The 19,477-nt window shown below is 38.0% G+C and overlaps 1 protein-coding gene across 7 annotated transcripts in view; it reads left to right on the top strand.

The window, feature by feature from the left end:
- The window catches only part of VWA8 (von Willebrand factor A domain containing 8), a 369,572-nt gene that overhangs the window by 105,271 nt on the left and 244,824 nt on the right, over positions 1-19,477 (top strand). For all 7 annotated transcript variants that reach the window (XM_067713438.1, XM_067713439.1, XM_067713440.1 and 4 more), the window contains exons 13-14: positions 3,818-3,978; positions 8,406-8,519. In XM_067713438.1, the coding sequence (XP_067569539.1) occupies positions 3,818-3,978; positions 8,406-8,519 (275 nt within the window). The remainder of the gene's footprint in view (positions 1-3,817; positions 3,979-8,405; positions 8,520-19,477) is intronic.

Genomic DNA, 19,477 nt, shown 5'->3' with positions numbered 1-19,477 from the left:
GGCTTGAACCCATGTCCCCTGCATTGGCAGTGGGATTCTTAACCACTGCACCAACAGGGAAGTCCCTGAATTTTTATTTCATCAGTTTGAATATTATTGTTTTTCAAGTGTCATTATGATTCAATATAAGCCTATTTCTGCTTCCTAAGTCAGTACTGTTTTGATAGTGAGAAAATTGAAATGATCAAGACTTACATTTTAATCTTGATTTCAATACAGATTTGTTGCCACTGTGGATATAAACAAATTCATTCACTTTCCATCTTTTTAAGACTGGAGCTCGGTATCAAAGAATTTACAAAAGCCTTTACATTTTTGGATAAAATGGACTAAATGTTTAACTTTTGTTTGATATAAGTGCTACAGAATTTATCTGAAGTTGATAACACAAAAGAAACTATTATCTTCAACATTAACACATGTAAGAAAAAGTTATTCATATTATTAGCACCAAAATTTTTTACAGTAAGTAGATGTTTATCTGCTACTACTATTAATAGCTTGCTTAAACCTGTTACACTGTTTTAGCACTAGTACATTGTGTATGTGCTTTTAAAAATTGCACATTGTAAATCAACTGTACTCCAATAAAAATTAATTTTAAAACATTGCTTGTAAGTGCTATTGTTTGTCAATTCCTGTACCTCATCTGATGGCTGTCCTCCTCAGTTTCCTCCATTTTGAAGCCTCTTTATTTTATTTTATTTTTTTATTTTTTTTAACATCTTTATTGGGGTATAATTGCTTTACAATGGTGTGTTAGTTTCTGCTTTATAACAAAGTGAATCAGTTATACATATACATATGTTCCCATATCTCTTCCCTCTTGCGTCTCCCTCCCTCCCACCCTCCCTATCCCACCCCTCCAGGCGGTCACAAAGCACCGAGCCGATATCCCTGTGCCATGCGGCTGCTTCCCACTAGCTATCTACCTTACGTTTGTTAGTGTATACATGTCCATGCCTCTCTCTCGCCCTGCCACAGCTCACCCTTCCCCCTCCCCATATCCTCAAGTCCGTTCTCCCGTAGGTCTGTGTCTTTATTCCTGTCTTACCCCTAGGTTCTTAATGACATTTTTTTTTCTTAAATTCCATATGTATGTGTTAGCATACAGTATTTGTCTTTCTCTTTCTGACTTACTTCACTCTGTATGACAGACTCTAGGTCTATCCACCTCATTACAAATAGCTCAATTTCGTTTCTTTTTATGGCTGAGTAATATTCCATTGTATATATGTGCCACATCTTCTTTATCCATTCATCTGTCAGTGGACACTTAGGTTGTTTCCATCTCTGGGCTATTGTAAATAGAGCTGCAATGAACATTCTGGTACATGACTCTTTTTGAATTTTGGTTTTCTCAGGGTATATGACCAGTAGTGGGATTGCTGGGTCGTATGGTAGTTCTATTTGTAGTTTTTTAAGGAACCTCCATACTGTTCTCCATAGTGGCTGTACCAATTCACATTCCCACCAGCAGTGCAAGAGTGTTCCCTTTTCTCCACACCCTCTCCAGCATTTATTGTTTCTAGATTTTTTGATGATGGCCATTCTGACTGGTGTGAGATGATATCTCATTGTAGTTTTGATTTGCATTTCCCTAATGATTAACGATGTTGAGAATTCTTTCATGTGTTTGTTGGCAGTCTGTATATCTTCTTTGGAGAAATGTCTATTTAGGTCTTCTGCTCATTTTTGGATTGGGCTTGTTTGTTTTTTTGTTATTGAGCTGCATGAGCTGCTTGTAAATTTTGGAAATTAATCCTTTGTCAGTTGCTTCATTTGCAAATATTTTCTCCCATTTTGAGGGTTGTCTTTTGGTCTTGTTTATGGTTTCCTTTGCTGTGCAAAAGTGTTGAAGTTTCATTAGGTCCCATTTGTTTATTTTTATTTCCATTTCTCTAGGAGGTGGGTCAAGAAGGATCTTGCTGTGATTTATGTCATAGAGTGTTCTGCCTATGTTTTCCTCTAAGAGTTTGATAGTTTCTGGCCTTACATTTAGGTCTTTAATCCATTTTGAGCTTATTTTTGTGTATGGTGGTAGGGAGTGATCTAATCTCATACTTTAACATGTACCTGTCCAGTTTTCCCAGCACCACTTGTTGAAGACGCTATGTTTTCTCCACTGTACATTCCTACCTCCTTTATCAAAGATAAGGTGACCATATGTGCGTGGGTTTATCTCTGGGCTTTCTATCCTGTTCCATTGATCTATCTTTCTGTTTTTGTGCCAGTACCATACTGTCTTGATTACTGTAGCTTTGTAGTATAGTCTGAAGTCAGGGAGCCTGATTCCTCCAGCTCCATTTTTCGTTCTCAAGATTGCTTTGGCTATTCGGGGTCTTTTGTGTTTCCATACAAATTGTGCAATTTTTTGTTCTAGTTCTGTGAAAAATGCCAGTGGTAGTTTGATAGGGATTGCATTGAATCTGTAGATTGCTTTCGGTAGTATCGTCATTTCTACAATGTTGATTCTTCCAATCCAAGAACATGGTATACGTCTCCATCTATTTGTGTCATCTTTAATTTCTTTCATCAGTGTCTTATAATTCTCTGCATACAGGTCTTTTGTCTCCTTAGGTAGGTTTATTCCTAGATATTTTATTCTTTTTGTTGCAATGGTAAATGGGAGTGTTTTCTTGATTTCACTTTCAGATTTTTCATCATTAGTATATAGGAATGCCAGAGATTTCTGTGCATTAATTTTGTATCCTGCCACTTTACCAAATTCATTGATTAGCTCTAGTAGTTTTCTGGTAGCATCTTTAGGATTCTCTATGTATAGTATCATGTCATCTGCAAACAGTGACAGCTTTACTTCTTCTTTTCCGATTTGGATTCCTTTTATATCCTTTTATTCTCTGATTGCTGTGGCTAAAACTTCCAAAACTATATTGAATAAGAGTGGTGAGAGTGAACATAGATGCAGAAATCCTCAACAAAATACTAGCAAACAGAATCCAACAGCACATTAAAAGGATCATACATCATGATCAAGTGGGGTTTATTCCAGGAATGCAAGGATTCTTCAATATACGCAAATCAATCAATGTGATAAACCATATTAACAAATTGAAGGAGAAAAACCATATGATCATCTCAATAGATGCAGAGAAAGCTTTTGACAAAATTCAACACCCATTTATGATAAAAACCCTGCAGAAAGTAGGCATAGAGGGAACTTTCCTCAACATAATATAGGCCATATATGACAAACCCACAGCCAACATCATTCTCAATGGTGAAAAACTGAAAGCATTTCCACTAAGATCAGGAACAAGACAAGGTTGCCCACTCTCAAGCCTCTTTAAATGAATAACTGTGGTGATTCCTAGCATGGCTTATCGGGAGAACTCAGCTGCAAGAAAATGCACATCATTGATAAGCATCTCCTCCCAGTGAGTTTGTATGGCCTCTAATTCTTAAAAAGGAATCCATATATTTTGGCCCTTTCAGGAGTAAAGCCAATTGAGTTAAATTCCATTGAAGTTGGGTAGAAATTACTGCTGTCATCTGTGTAGATACCAAGTGAACATTTTAAAAGAGGGGGAAAATACTAAATAAAATAGAGAAGAAAAACAAAACAAAACAAAACCCGGACTATATATATTGTGTGGCTGAGTAATAGGAAAAAAATTCAAATGACCAAGAAAAGCTTCTGAATATCTTTCTCTTTGGATTGGAGAAGATGACTCCCCAGTTGTTGTATGGAATGTTATATTCAGAGAGAGGTAACTCTAAAGCTAAAGAAACTATCCTCCATGTCTTAAAAATTAATTCTGCATTTTCTTTGGTGGGTGTTGGGGATTGGTTTCAGGATATGACAGCACGTGAGTTGCTACAGCAGAGATACACGCTTCCAAATGGAGACACTGCCTGGCGGTCCTCACCCCTAGTAAATGCTGCTCTGGAAGGGAAGCTGGTCCTCTTGGATGGCATTCACAGAGTCAATGCTGGTACATTCGCTGTATTACAAAGGTCTGTATGAGTCACACACACAAAAACACACCTCGTAAGCAGCAGACGTGGAACTTTCTCAATCTTCTAATTTAAACTGGGTTACATAGTCCCTGAGGAATTTATAATTCTATATGCAAGTAGAACAGCAGATATTTTTATTGTTTTAAGTACAGTAGAGTAAAACTTCAAATAATGAACATTTGGGGAAAAGCCACCACCGTAGCAAAATTCTGTGTGTAAGAACTGAAAAAAGAAAACTTTTAAGTAGTAATTTTGAAACTTTATATAGGTTGATGGATATATGCAATGTCATACAGCTGAAGTTTCTGCAGTTTGTCAAAGCTTCACTGTTTACAAACTCCTTTTCAATCCTAAATCTAAATTATTGGTGATACTGTCAGCATTTTTCTTTTTTGAGAGAGAAAGTATAGTTCCATATATACATATATATTTACATATATTTTACATATATATTTACATATAGTTTACATATATAAAATGTATAACAGCTCTTTGATTATATTTTCTATAGGCTAAAGTTCACTTTGTGTTTACAAACTTGAAGATTTGTGTCACTGTTGTTTTCTTGTTTCAGTTTAGGTGGGGCAAATATCCACACATTCCTAGTTAACTTCTCTTTAATGTTAAGACTTCATGTGTAACTTTCATGGAAACTATTCCCATCTTGTGTCACTTCGGGAGATTAGTGATACCATTTTTGTTTGTTACATCTTGATTCTATCACTTGTAGACATTGTTTTTAACTTTTAAATCTAAAGTTTAACTTATTGGGAAATTTCAAATAAGTGAAATAATCTAGTTCCCCAACTAACCATTCAAAAGTTTTTTGTGCTTGACAAGATGCAAATAGTGAGTGTAATTAAGGATTCTAAGAACACTGCGTTAATCTCGATTCAATCTGAGAGCACTTAAAAGTAATAATCACAAACTTCCAGTGATTTACCGTAAACATTCTATAGATTTACAGTATTTTTCTCCTCTAAACAGGCAAATACAAACACAAACAAAATAATACCTACTGCCTCCTTTTACTGGCTATCTCTTGCCTGTTAGGCCAAGTAGTGGTAATAGCAGCAGCAGCTACCATTGAGTACTTTCTCTACACCAGGCATTGTGGTAAGCCAGTGTTTCTCAGATTCGCAACCGTGGAATCTCCTTGTGGGGATGAGGCTTAAAAATTACTGATGCCTGGGCTCCACCTCCTCAAATTCTGATGTAATTGATCCAGGATGAGGCCTGGACATTGGCATTTTTAACTGCGTCCCAGTAGATTCTAATCTGCAGTTAAGATTGAGAACAACTATGTTAAGCATGTGCCTTACATTAGCTGTTCAATTTTCACAGCAATACTGTGAGGTTGGTATTATTGCCCTAGTTTTATAAAAGATAAAATTTAAACAGGCGGGGGCTTCCCTTGTGGCACAGTGGTTGAGAGTCCGCCTGCTGATGCAGGGGACATGAGTTTGTGCCCCGGTCCGGGAAGATCCCACATGCCGCGGAGCCTGCGCGTCCAGAGCCTGTACTCTGCAACGGGAGAGGCCACAACAGTGAGAGGCCCGCGTACCGCAAAAAAAAAAAAAAATTTAAACAGGCGGATTAGTTCTTCCCCTTCCCAGTCCATTCAGCTAATAAGATACAGGGCTGGGACTTGAACCCAGGTCTGAGTGACTCCACTGCCCATGCTCTTAACCTCTGCATTATGCAGTCTCTCCTCTCCTCAGTGCTCACCGAGCAGAGGTCTGTGGGGCGACTGTACTATGGGCATCAGGAAACTTTAGTGGTTGGTTTAAGACCTAGAACAGCAGGTTTCAACCTCTGCAACATCTGGAAGACAATGCTGTTTGTGCTGTGGATGGCTAGGTCCCATCATAGTTGGTATATGAAATAGCATTAGTTATTTCATTGTAAAGATTTTAGATATTTTAAATCCTGTAATTGTAAAGATAGAAATATTTTGATAATACTACACCTTAAAGAGTTATGTTAGACTCAAGTGAATATGTACCAGCTGCCTTGTTCATTAATATTTACCTCATGGTTATCCTGAGTCAGTCATTCAGCTGTTTCTCTTTTTGTTTTTTTAGTTGTTTTACAATGTTGTGTTAGTTTTTTTATTTTTAAAAAATCTTTATTAGAGTATAATTGCTTTACAATGGTGTGTTAGTTTCTGCTTTATAACAAAGTAAATCAGCCATAGATATACATATATCCCCACATCTCCTCCCTCTTGTGTCTCCCTCCCACCCTCCCTATCCCACCCCACTAGGTGGACACAAAGCACCAAGCTGATCTCCTTGTGCTATGCGGCTGCTTCCCACTAGCTATCTGTTTTACGTTTGGTAGTGTATATATGTCCAGGCCACTCTCTCACTTCATCCCAGCTTACCCCTCCCCCTCCCTGTGTCCTTGAGTCCATTCTCTACGTCTGCGTCTTTATTCCTGTCTTGCCCTTAGGTTCTTCATAACCATTTTTTTGTTGTTTTCTTTATATTCCATATATATGTGTTAGGGTACGGTATTTGTTTTTCTCTTTCTGAATTACTTCACTCTGTATGACAGTCTCTGGGTCCATCCACCTCACTACAAATAACTCAATTTTGTTTCTTTTTATGGCTGAGTAATATTCCATTGTATATATGTGCCGCATCTTCTTTATCCATTCATCTGTTGATGGACACTTAGGCTGCTTCCATGTCCTGGCTATTGTAGGTAGAGCTGCAGTGAACATTGTGGTACATGACTCTTTTTGGATTATAGTTTTCTCAGGGTATATGCCCAGTAGCGGGATTGCTGGGTCGTATGGTAGTTCTCTTTGCAGTTTTTTAAGGAACCTCCATACTGTTCTCCACAGTGGCTGTATCAATTTACATTCCCACCAACAGTGCAACAGGGTTCCCTTTTCTCCATACCCTCTCCAGCATTTATTGTTTGTAGATTTTTTGATGATGGCCATTTGACTGGTGTGAGGTGATACCTCATTGTAGTTTTGATTTGCATTTCTCTAATGATTAGTGATGTTGAGCATCCTTTCATGTGTTTGTTGGCAATCTGTATATCTTCTTTGGAGAAATGTCTATTTAGATCTTCTGCCCATTTTTGGATTGGGTTATTTGATTTTTTGTTATTGAGCTGCATGAGCTGCTTGTAAATTTTGGAGATTAATCCTTTGTCAGTTGCTTCATTTGCAAATATTTTCTCCCATTCTGAGGGTTGTCTTTTTGTCTTGGTTATGGTTTCCTTTGCTGTGCAAAAGTTTTTAAGTTTCATTAGGTCCCATTTGTTTACTTTTGTTTTTAGTTTCCATTTCTCTAGGAGGTGGGTCAAAAAGGATCTTGCTGTGATTTATGTCATATAGTGTTGTGCCTATGTTTTCCTCTATAAGGTTTATAGTGTCTGGACTTACATTTAGGTCTTTAATACATTTTGAGTTTATTTTTGTGTATGGTGTTAGGGAGTGTTCTAATTTCATTCTTTTACATGTAGCTGTCCAGTTTTCCCAGAACCACTTATTGAAGACGCTGTGTTTTCTCCATTGTGTATTCTTACCTCCTTTATCAAAGATAAGATGACCATATGTGCATGGGTTTATCTCTGGGCTTTCCATCCTGTTCCATTGACCTATATTTCTGTTTTTGTGCCAGTACCATACTGTCTTGATTACTGTAGCTTTGTAGTATAGTCTGAAGTCCAGGAGCCTGATTCCTCCAGCTCTGTTTTTCTTTCTCAAGATTGCTTTGGCTATTTGGGGTCCTTTGTGTTTCCATGCAAATTGTGCAATTTTTTGTTCTAGTTCTGTGAAAAATGCCACTGGTAGTTTGATAGGGATTGCATTGAATCTGTAGATTGCTTTGGGTAGTATCGTCATTTTCACGATGTTGATTCTTCCAACCCAAGAACATGGTATATCTCTCTATGTGTTGGTATCATCTTTAATTTCTTTCATCAATATCTTGTAGTTTTCTGCATACAGGTCTTTTGTCTCCTTAGGTAGGTTTATTCCTAGGTATTTTATTCTTTTTGTTGCAGTGGTAAATGGGAGTGTTTCCTTAATTTCTCTTTCAGATTTTTCATTATCAATGTATAGGAATGCAAGATTTCTATGCATTAATTTTGTATCCTGCTACTTTACCAATAAGCTGTTTCTTTTCATTTCCTTCCTTCTTCCCCTTTCTAGCTCCTCCTCCTCCTCCTCCCTATTCACATCTAGTAACCATGACTACTGTCCTCCAGTACAGAAACCAGCAGTTTTTGCCAAGTATAACAGCACTAGCCAACTTAAAATTTCGAAAGGTGCATTTAACAAAATTGCTAGATTCAATTGCCAGTAATAATACATATGACTAAAATATTAACTGACTGATGCTACCTCTAATAACTTCAGTGTTCAAAACTGATTGTTTGCTGACCTTCCCCTATCCCATTAGATTGATCCATGACCGAGAGCTAAGCCTCTATGATGGCTCTAGGCTGCTGAGAGAAGACCGGTATATGCGTTTAAAGGAGGAGCTGCAAATGTCTGATGAGCAGCTACAGAAGAGGTAATTTGGGGTATAGTACTGTTATTCTTATCGTCAAGTGTACCTTTTTAAAAATTATTCTTCTAAACATAGGGTGAATCCAAGATATCTTTGAACAGCTTAATAATTTGGCGTCCTAGACAAGATCATGTTTTGGCACTTTTTAATGCTTGAGTTTGCTATCCGAGATGTACTCTGTACTTTCAGCCTTATGTTACATAAGGGGTTAAACATTTTATAAGAGCATTAGTTTTAAGAAGATAATCCCTCTTCTGCTGTCCGGAGCAATTCAAAATTGGCCCCAAACTTTGTATCACTTCAGAAAAAACAAAAAGGGAGCCTCACAGTTAACTGGGCCTACCATCCTGGGAAGTGATCTGTGATTTCTGGGGTTTGTCATCTGTTGCAAGATTACCCTTTGTGCCTTATTTTAACATTCCTTCTGGAGCTGTAACAACCAAATTCAATGTATGAGATTGGATTGGATCCTGGATCAGGAGATGAAATGAAAACAGCTGTAAAAGACATTTTAGGACAATTGAGAAAGTGTAAATGATATTGAATTAATATTAATTTTCTTAGGTACCATAATGGTACTGTGTTTATGAGGGGGTTGACCTAAAACAAATAGACTCGAATTGTTTCTCCAGCAAAAATGTGTTTATTCAAGATCAACAAAGAACTGCAGTTTAGGATCGCTAACCATGGCAAGCCACGTGCAAGTCCTTATGCAACAAGAAGAGGAGGAAGGACTCTTCTAAAAGGGAAAACGGAAGTCGGGAGAGCTATAGTGAACAAAGAATCCATTGGAGGAATTGAGAGTTCAAAGTGTAGTGGCTTTACATTGGCTGAGTCCTGCTAGTCTCTCATTGGCTGAGCTCTTGCCAGGCAAGAAAAGGAAGTTTTTCTTCTTCCTGTTGGGCTCTGCTACTGTCACAGGGCATGGGAGCTCCCACTTCTGGCCTTCCGACTACTTAATTGAGGTTTCTGTCTATTGATTTTTTTGCAAGGAGAATATTTCTATTCCTAGGAGCTGTATGCTGAAATATTTAACGGATAAAATGAAAAGATTTCTACAACTTCCAAATGTTTCAGGGAAAAAAAAGACATGATGAATGGTAACAAATACACACACCACAAAGAGCAAGGGAGAGTGAGAACACAAAGTGGTAAAATCTTAACAACTGGTGAAATCTAGGTGAAGGATATATGGGTGTTCATATTCTATTCTTTCAAATTTTCTATGGGTTTGAAAAATTTCAAATTAAGAAATTAAAAAGAAAGTATTTCTTTGAGCTGCACACTATACTTTCCTTTAGAGGAGGTTTAGCAATTATAAGTAATTTTCTGTCTCATCACATTTCCATGGATATTTTCATGTAATTAGAGATTGTTACTTTGGGGAATTCCTATTTACTTAATTGAATCTTATTTGATTGTAGCTCCCCCTTCCCCAAAAGGGCTTGCTGCCATATTTAAAACAATAAAATCCTACAAATGATAATTACATATATTTCTTATTGTGATTATGTTTTAAGGAGAATTTTTAAAACTTTCCTTGGAATTTTTTTCTAGAGTGGAAATATTAAATCTTACTATCTCTGTATAAGTTATTTAAAAATTCACTTGATTACACAGCTATTTATGCTTCTGAGGTGCCTATCATCAGATTCCTCTACCCCAGTAGGTGGTTTGGTTGAGTGTTTAGGGAAGCAAATAATAAGGATCCCTCTCATATCATACCTGGGAATTATAACATTCAGCTACTGCACATTATTTACATCACGCATCAGGGAACAGTTGTATTTTCAAGGAGATGAATCGAAGTAATTGGGCACTAACTATCAGCAAGACTGCCCATTGGTTTCCCTTAGGACTTAGGGAGCGGTGTCTTCTAGCCAAATGTCCAGGAAATGACAACCGTTTCCTATGAAAAGAACCCAAGTTCTCCCTAATGGTCATAAGCAGTTTTACAAATGAAAACACTTTCAGGAACAAAGTGGCCCTTAGCTTCACGTTCAGGATTTGGCTCAGACTGGTTAGTAGTCCTTCCTTCTCGAAGTGGCCTGTCTTCATCGCTACTGATTCTCATCACTCCCATGAACAGAAACCCAGCTCAGTTCTGTCTCAGAAGTCACTCTGAACAGGTGGAGACAGATCAGAGTGCTGCTTAGTTTCCTTCGCTTATTTTTAAATTTTTATTTGAGTTTTTGTTTTTTTAAACAATTGTTAAATATGCCTGAAATTTGATCCAGATAGTTTTCAAGGCTTTTAATGAAAGATGCCAGTTCTCTGTTATCTGTCCTGGGACACTTTCCTGTTTCCTGTTCCTCAGAGGCTACCACTTTCAACTCTGAGCTGTTTCTTTTGATATTTACCTCCATATCACTAAACAATATACTTTCATTGACATTTTTTGATTTACTTTTCAGTGTCAGGCATTGTCTATTGATTTCCTACTATGGAAAATTACAGTTTAGCTCTCTTTCACCATCCCTCTGCCCACTACACATACATACTTCCTATCTCCCATTTTTCCTAAATATTAGGTAATCATTTTGTTTAGAACTTCATTCAGTGTTTGCATTATTATCATGGCACAAGGACTGTACACAGCTGAACCATTCAGTAAACTACAGTTGTTTTTCTTTTCTTATATGCATTTTGTTTTTCCTGAAGTTAGTAATTGCCTGCATATGAAGAGAGGTAGATATAGAAATAAACAATTAAAATGCAACCTTTAAATCTTACAATAGAGATCTCTACATAATGTTGTGGGAACAAAGATGAGGAAGTGACCCGCTTTTCTTTTTTTCTTGTTACCTCACAGAGATTTATTAGTGAAGGCACGTGCTTTAAAACGTTGGCAAATGTAAACAGGTAGTTTATACTTTATTTGCACCAAAAAAACAAGCTTTACAAATTGGCTTGAATTTTTATTTTTTTTTTACAGCTTTATTGGAGTATAATTGCTTTACAACGGTGTGTTAGTTTCTGCTTTAAACAAAGTGAATCAGTTATACATATACATATGTTCCCATATCTCTTCCCTCTTGCGTCTCCCTCCCTCCGACCCTCCCTAACCCATCCCTCTAGGTGGTCACAAAGCACCTAGCTGATCTCCCTGTGCTATGCGGCTGCTTCCCACTAGCTATCTATTTTACGTTTGGTAGTGTATATATGTCCATGCCACTCTCTCACTTTGTCACAGCTTACCCTTCCCCCTCGCCATATCCTCAAGTCCATTCTCTAGTAGGTCTGTGTCTTTATTCCTGTCTTACCCCTAGGTTCTTCATGACATATTTTTTTTCTTAAATTCCATATATATGTGGTAGCGTACGGTATTTGTCTTTCTCTTTCTGACTTACTTCACTCTGTATGACAGACTCTAGGTCCATCCACCTCATTACAAATAGCTCAATTTCGTTTCTTTTTATGGCTGAGTAATGTTCCATTGTATATATATGTCACATCATCTTTATCCATTCATCCGATGATGGACACTTAGGTTGTTTCCAACTCCTGGCTATTGTAAATAGAGCTGCAATAAACATTTTGGTACATGACTCTTTTTGAAATATGGTTTTCTCAGGGTATATACCCAGTAGTGGGATTGCTGGGTCATATTTGTAGTTTTTTAAGGAACCTCCATACTGTTCTCCATGGTGGCTGTACCAATTCACATTCACATTCCCACCATCAGTGCAAGAGTGTTCCCTTTTCTCCACACCCTCTCCAGCATTTATTGTTTCTAGATTTTTTGATGATGGCCATTCTGACTGGTGTGAGATGATATCTCATTGTAGTTTTGATTTGCATTTCTCTAATGATTAACGATGTTGAGAATTCTTCCATATGTTTGTTGGCAGTCTGTATATCTTCTTTGGAGAAATGTCTATTTAGGTATTCTGCCCATTTTTGGATTGGGTTGTTTGTTTTTTTCTCATTGAGCTGCATGAGCTGCTTATAAATTTTGGAGATTAATCCTTTGTCAGTTGCTTCATTTGCAAATATTTTCTCCCATTCTGAGGGTTGCCTTTTGGTCTTGTTTATGGTTTCCTTTGCTGTACAAAAGCTTTGAAGTTTCATTAGGTCCCATTTGTTTATTTTTGTTTTTATTTCCATTTCTCTAGGAGGTGTGTCAAAAAGGAATTTGCTCTGATTTATGTCATAGAGTGTTCTGCCTATGTTTTCCTCTAAGAGTTTGATAGTTTCTGGCCTTACATTTAGGTGTCTAATCCATTATGAGCTTATTTTTGTGTATGGTGTTACGAAGTGATCTAATCTCATACTTTTACATGTACCTGTCCAGTTTCCCAGCCCCACTAACTGAAGAGGCTGTCCTTTCTCCACTGTAAATTCCTGCCTCCTTTATCAAAGATAAAGTGACCATACGTGCGTGGGTTTATCCCTGGGCTTTCTACACTGTTCCATTGATCTATCTGTCTGTTTTTGTGCCAGTACCATACAGTCCTGATTACTCTAGCTTTGTAGTATAGTGTGAAGTCTGGGATCCTGATTCCTCCAGCTCCGTTTTTCGTTCTCAAGATTGCTTTGGCTATTCGGAGTCTTTTGTGTTTCCATACAAATTGTGCAATTTTTTGTTCTAGTTCTGTGAAAAATGCCAGTGGTAGTTTGATAGGGATTGCATTGAATCTGTAGATTGCTTTGGGTAGTATTGTCATTTTCACAGTGTTGATTCTTCCAATCCAAGAACATGGTATATCTCTCCATCTATTAGTATCATCTTTAATTTCGTTCATCAGTGTCTTATAATTTTCTGCCTACAGGCCTTTTGTCTCCTTAGGTAGGTTTGTTCCTAGATCTTTTATTCTTTTTGTTGCAATGGTAAATGGGAGTGTTTTCTTGATTTCACTTTCAGATTTTTCATCATTAGTGTATAGGAATGCCAGAGATTTCTGTGCATTAATTTTGTATCCTGCCACTTTACCACATTCATTGATGAGCTCTAGTAGTTTTCTGGTAGCATCTTTAGGATTCTTTGTGTATAGTATCATGTCATCTGCAAACAGTGACAGCTTTACATCTTTTCCCATTTGGATTCCTTTTATATCCTTTTATTCTCTGATTGCTGTGGCTAAAACTTCCAAAATTATGTTGAATAAGAGTGGTGAGAGTGGGCAACCTTGTCTTGTTCCTGATCTTAGTGGAAATGGTTTCAGTTTTTCACCATTGAGGATGATGTTGGCTGTGGGTGTGTCATATATGGCCTTTATTATATTGAGGAAAGTTCCCTCTATGCCTACTTTCTGGAGGGTTTTTATCATAAATGCATGTTGAACTTTGTCGAACGCTTTCTCTGAAACTATTGAGATGACCATATGGTTTTTCTCCTTCAATTTGTTAATATGGTGTATCACGTTGATTGATTTGCGTATATTGAAGAATCCTTGCATTCCTGGAATATACCCCACTTGATCATGGTGTATGATCCTTTTAATGTGCTGTTGGATTCTGTTTGCTAGTATTTTGTTGAGTATTTTTGCATCTATGTTCATCAGTGATATTGGCCTGTAGTTTTCTTTCTTTGTGACATCTTTGTCCAGTTTTGGTATCAGGGTGATGGTGGCCTTGTAGAATGTGTTTGGCAGTGTTCCTCCCTCTGCTATATTTTGGAAGAGTTTGAGAAGGATAGGTGTTAGCTCTTCTCTAAATGTTTGATAGAATTCGCCTGTGAAGCCATCTGGTTCTGGTCTTTTGTTTGTTGGAAGATTTTTATTCACAGTTTCAATTTCAGTGCTTGTGATTGGTCTATTCATATTTTCTATTTCTTCCTGATTCAGTCTTGGCAGGTTGTGCCTTTCTAAGAATTTGTCCATTTCTTCCAGGTTGTCCATTTTATTGCCATAGAGTTGCTTGGAGTAATCTCTCATGATCTTTTGTATATCTGCAGTCTCAGTTGTTACCTCTCCTTTTTCATTTCTAATTCTATTGATTTGAGTCTTCTCCCTTTTTTCTTGATGTGTCTGGCTAATGCTTTATCAATTTTACTTATCTTCTCAAAGGACCAGCTTTTAGTTTTATTGATCTTTGCTATCATTTCCTTCATTTCTTTTTCATTTATTTCTGATCTGATCTTTATGATTTCTTTCCTACTGCTAACTTTGGGTTTTTTTTTTCTTCTTTCTCTGATTGTTTTAGGTGCAAGGTTAGGTTGTTTTTTCGAGATGTTTCCTGTTTCTTAAGGTAGGATTGTATTGCTATAAACTTCCCTCTTGGAACTGCTTTTGCTGCATCCCACAGGTTTTGGGTCGTCATGTTTTCATTGTCATTTGTTTCTAGGTATTTTTTGATTTCTTCTTTGATTTCTTCAGTGATCTCTTGGTTATTTAGTAGTGTATTGTTTAGCCTCCATGTGTTTGTATTTTTTACAGATTTTTTCCTGTAATTGATGTCTAGTCTCATAGCCTTGTGGTCAGAAAGATACTTGATACAATTTCAATTTTCTTAAATTTACCAAGGCTTGATTTGTGACCCACGATATGGTGTATCTTGGAGAATGTTCCATGAGCACTTGAGAAGAAAGTGTATTCTGTTGTTTTTGGATGGAATGTCCTATAAAAATCAATTAAGTCCATCTTGTTTAATGTGTCATTTAAACCCTTTGTTTCCTTATTTATTTTCATTTTGGATGATCTGTCCATTGGTGAAAGTGGGGTGTTAAAGTCCACTACTATGAATGTGTTACTGTCGATTTCCCCTTTTATGGCTGTTAGTATTTGCCTTATGTATTGAGGTGCTCGTATGTTGGGTGCATAAATATTTACAGTTGTTATATCTTCTTCTTGGATCGATCCCTTGATCATTATGTAGCTTCCATCTTTGCCTCTTCTAATAGTCTTTATTTTAAAGTCTACTTTGTCTGATATGAGAATTGCTATCCCAGCTTTCTTTTGGTTTCCATTTGCATGGAATATCTTTTTCCATCCCCTCACTTTCAGTCTGTATGTGTCTGGTCTGAAGTGGGTCTCTTGTAGACAGCGTATATATGGGTCTTGTTTTTGTATCCATTCAGCCATTCTGTGTCTTTTGGTGGGAGCATTTAATCCATTTCATTTAAGGTAACTATCAATATGTATGTTCCTATTCCCATTTTCTTATTTGTTTTGGGTTTGTTATTGTAGTTCTTTTCCTTCTCTTGTGTTTCTTGCCCAGAGAAGATCCTTTAGCATTTGTTACAAAGCTGGTTTGGTGGTGCTGAACTCTCTCAGCTTTTGCTTGTCTGTAAAGATTTTAATTTCGCCATCAAATCTGAATGAGATTCTTGCTGGGTAGAGTAATCTTGGTTGTAGGGTTTTCTCCTTCATCACTTTAAATATGTCCTGCCAGTCCCTTCTGGCTTGCAGAGTTTCTGCTGAAAGATCAGCTGTTCACCTTATGGGGATTCCCTTGTGTGTTATTTGTTGTTTTTCTCTTGCTGCTTTTAATATGTTTTCTTTGTATTTAATTTTTGATAGTTTGATTAATATGTGTCTTGGAGTGTTTCTTGTTGGATTTATCCTGTATGGGACTCGCTGTGCTTCCTGGACTTGATTAACTATTTCCTTTCCCATATTAGGGAAGTTTTCAATTATAATCTCTTCAAATATTTTCTCAGTCCCTTTCTTTTTATCTTCTTTTTTGGAACCCCTATAATTCAACTGTTGGTGCGTTTAATGTTGTCCCAGAGGTCTCTGAGACTGTCCTGAGTTCTTTTCATTCTTTTTTCTTTATTCTGCTCTGCAGTAGTTATTTCCACTAGTTTATGTTCCAGGTCACTTATCCGTTCTTCTGCCTCAGTTATTCTGCTATTGATCCCTTCTAGAGTATTTTTAATTTCATTTTTGTGTTGTTCATTGTTGTTTGTTTCATCTTTAGTTCTTCTAGTTCCTTGTTAAATGTTCCTTGTATTTTGTCTATTCTATTTCTAAGGTTTTGGATCATCTTTACTATCATTACTCTGAATTCTTTTTCAAGTAGACTGCCTATTTCCTCTTCATTTATTAGGTCTGGTGGGTTTTTATCTTGCTCCTTCATCTGCTGTGTGTTTTTCTGTCTTCTCATTTTGCTTATCTTACTGTGTTTGGGGTCTCCTTTTTGCAGGCTGCACGTTTTTAGCTCCCGTTGATTTTGGTGTCTGTCCCCAGTGTCTAAGGTTGGTTCAGTGGGTTGTGTAGGCTTCCTGGTGGAGGGGACTAGTGCCTGTGTTATGCTGGATGAGGCTGGATCTTGTCTTTCTGGTGGGCAGGTCCATGTCTGGTGGTGTGTTTTGGGGTGTCTGTGGACTTATTATGATTTTAGGCAGCCTCTCTGCTAGTCGGTGGGGTTGTGTTCCTGTCTTGCTAGTTGTTTGGAATAGGGTGTCCAGCAGTGTAGCTTGCTGGTTGTTGAGTGAAGCTGGGTGTTGGTGTGAGATGGAGATCTCTGGGAGATTTTTGCTGTTTGATATTATGTGGAGTTGGGAGGTCTCTTGTGGACCAGTGTCCTGAAGTTGGCTCTCCCACCCCAGAGGCACAGCACTGACTCCTGGCTGCAGCACCAAGAGCCTTTCATCCACATGGCTCAGAATAAAAGGGAGTAAAAGTAGAAAGAAAGAAAGAAAACAGATAAAAGAAAAGAAAATAAAGTAAGGTAAACTAAAATAGTTATTAAAATAAAAAAATAATTATTAAGAAAAAAAATTTCTTTTAAGTAAAAAAAAACAAAAACGGACAGATAGAACCCTAGGACAAATGGTGAAAGCAAAGCTATACAGACAAAATCTCACACAGAAGCATACACATACACACTCACAAAAAGAGGAAAAGGGGAAGAAAGTATAAATCTTGCTCTCAAAGTCCACCTCCTCAATTTGGAATGATTCGTTGTCTATTCAGGTATTCCACAGATGCAGGGTACATCAAGTTGATTGTGGAGATTTAATCCGCTGCTCCTGAGGCTGCTGGGAGAGATTTGCCTTTCTCTTGTTTGTTCATACAGCTCCCGGGGTTCAGCTTTGCATTTGGCCCCACCTCTGCGTGTAGGTCGCTGGAGGGCGTCTGTTTTTCGCTCAGACAGGACAGGGTTAAAGGAGCCGCTGATTCGGGGACTCCGGCTCACTCAGGCCAGGGGAGGGAGGGGCACGGAGTGCGGGGCGAGCCTGCGGCAGCAGAGGCCAACACGACGTTGCACCAGCCTGAGGCCCGCCGTGCGTTCTCCCAGGGAAGTTGTCCCTGGATCCCGGGACCCTGGCAGTGGCGGGCTGCACAGGCTCCCCGGAAGGGAGGTGTGGATAGTGACCTGTGCTCGCACACAGCCTTCTTGGTGGCGGCAACAGCAGCCTTAGTGTCTCATGCCCGTCTCTGGGGTCCGCGCTGTTAGACGTGGCTCGCGCCCGTCTCTGGAGCTCCTTTAAGCAGCGCTCTTAATCCCCTCTCCTCACGCACCAGGAAACAAAGAGCTTGAATTTTTTTTTTTAAGACAACTAGTAAGTATTCAGCTATCATACAGATACTTTGTGTGTGTGTGTGTGTGTGTGTGTGTGTGTGTGCGCGCGCGTGTGTTTATTGAAATATAGTTGATTTACAATTTTAGTTTCAGGTGTACAACAAAGTAATTCAATATTTTTATAGATTATACTCCATTCCAAGTTATTATAAATTGTTGGCTATATTGCCTGTGCTGTACAATATATCCTTATATTTTATTTTATACATAGTAGTTTGTACATCTTAATCTTCTATCCCCATCTTGCTCCTCCCCGCTTCCTCTCCCCACTGGTAACCGATAGTTTCATCTCTGTCTGTGAGTCTGTTTTTGTTTATTTGTTTGGTTTTTTTATTTTGTATTTTTTGGGTTTTTTTAGATTCCATATATAAGTGAAAACATACAGTATTTGTCTTTCTTTGCCTGACTTATTTCACTTAACATAATATTCTCTAGGTTCATTTACATTGCTGCAAATGGCAGTATTTCATTCTTTTTTGTTGTTGTTGTTATAATTATGAATTATTGTTACCTTTACACCAACTTGTTATGCAGACTAATTTTTTTAACATCTTTATTGGAGTATAATTGCTTTACAATGGTGTGTTAGTTTCTGTTTATAACAAAGTGAATCAGTTATACATATACATATGTCCCCATATCTCTTCCCTCTTGCATTGCCCTCCCTCCCACCGTCCCTATCCCACCCCTCTAGGTGGTCACAAAGCACCGAGCTGATCTCCCTCTGCTATGCGGCTGTTTCCCACTAGCTATCTATTTTATGTTTAGTAGTGTATATATGTCCATGCCACTCTCTCACTTTGTCCCAGCTTACCCTTACCCCTCCCCATATCGCCGAGTCCATTCTCTAGTAGGTCTGTGTCTTTATTCCTGTCTTGCCCCTAGGTTCTTCATGACAATTTTTTTTTTTTTACATTCCATATATATATGTTAGCATACGGTATTTGCTTTTCTCTTTCTGACTTACTTCACTCTGTATGACAGACTCTAGGTCCATCTACCTCATTATAAATAACTCAATTTCGTTTCTTTTTATGGCTGAGTAATATTCCACTGTATATATGGGCCACATCTTATTTATCCATTCATCTGTCGATGGACACTTAGGCTGCTTCCATGTCCTGGCTATTGTAAATAGAGCTGCAGTGAACATTGGGGAACATGACTCTTTTTGAATTATGGTTTTCCCAGGGTATATGCCCAGTAGTGGGATTGCTGGGACATACGGTAGTCCTATTTTTAGTTTTTTAAGGAACCTCCATACTGTTCTCCATAGTGGCTGTATCAATTTTCATTCCCACCAACAGTGCAAGAGGGTTCCCTTATATCCACACCCTCCCTCTCCAGCATTTATTGTTTGTAGATTTTTTTGATGATGGCCATTCTGACTGGTGTGAGGTGATACCTCACTGTAGTTTTTTTTTTTTTGTTGTTGTTGTTGTTTTTGCGGTACGTGGGCCTCCCACCGCTGTGTCCTCTCCCGCTGCGGAGCA

Source organism: Pseudorca crassidens, chromosome 18 (genome assembly GCF_039906515.1).
Source record: "Pseudorca crassidens isolate mPseCra1 chromosome 18, mPseCra1.hap1, whole genome shotgun sequence".
Classification (NCBI taxonomy): Eukaryota; Metazoa; Chordata; class Mammalia; order Artiodactyla; family Delphinidae; genus Pseudorca; species Pseudorca crassidens.
The sequence above is the reverse complement of the archived record's forward strand: the minus strand, read 5'-3'. Positions and strand labels throughout refer to the sequence as shown.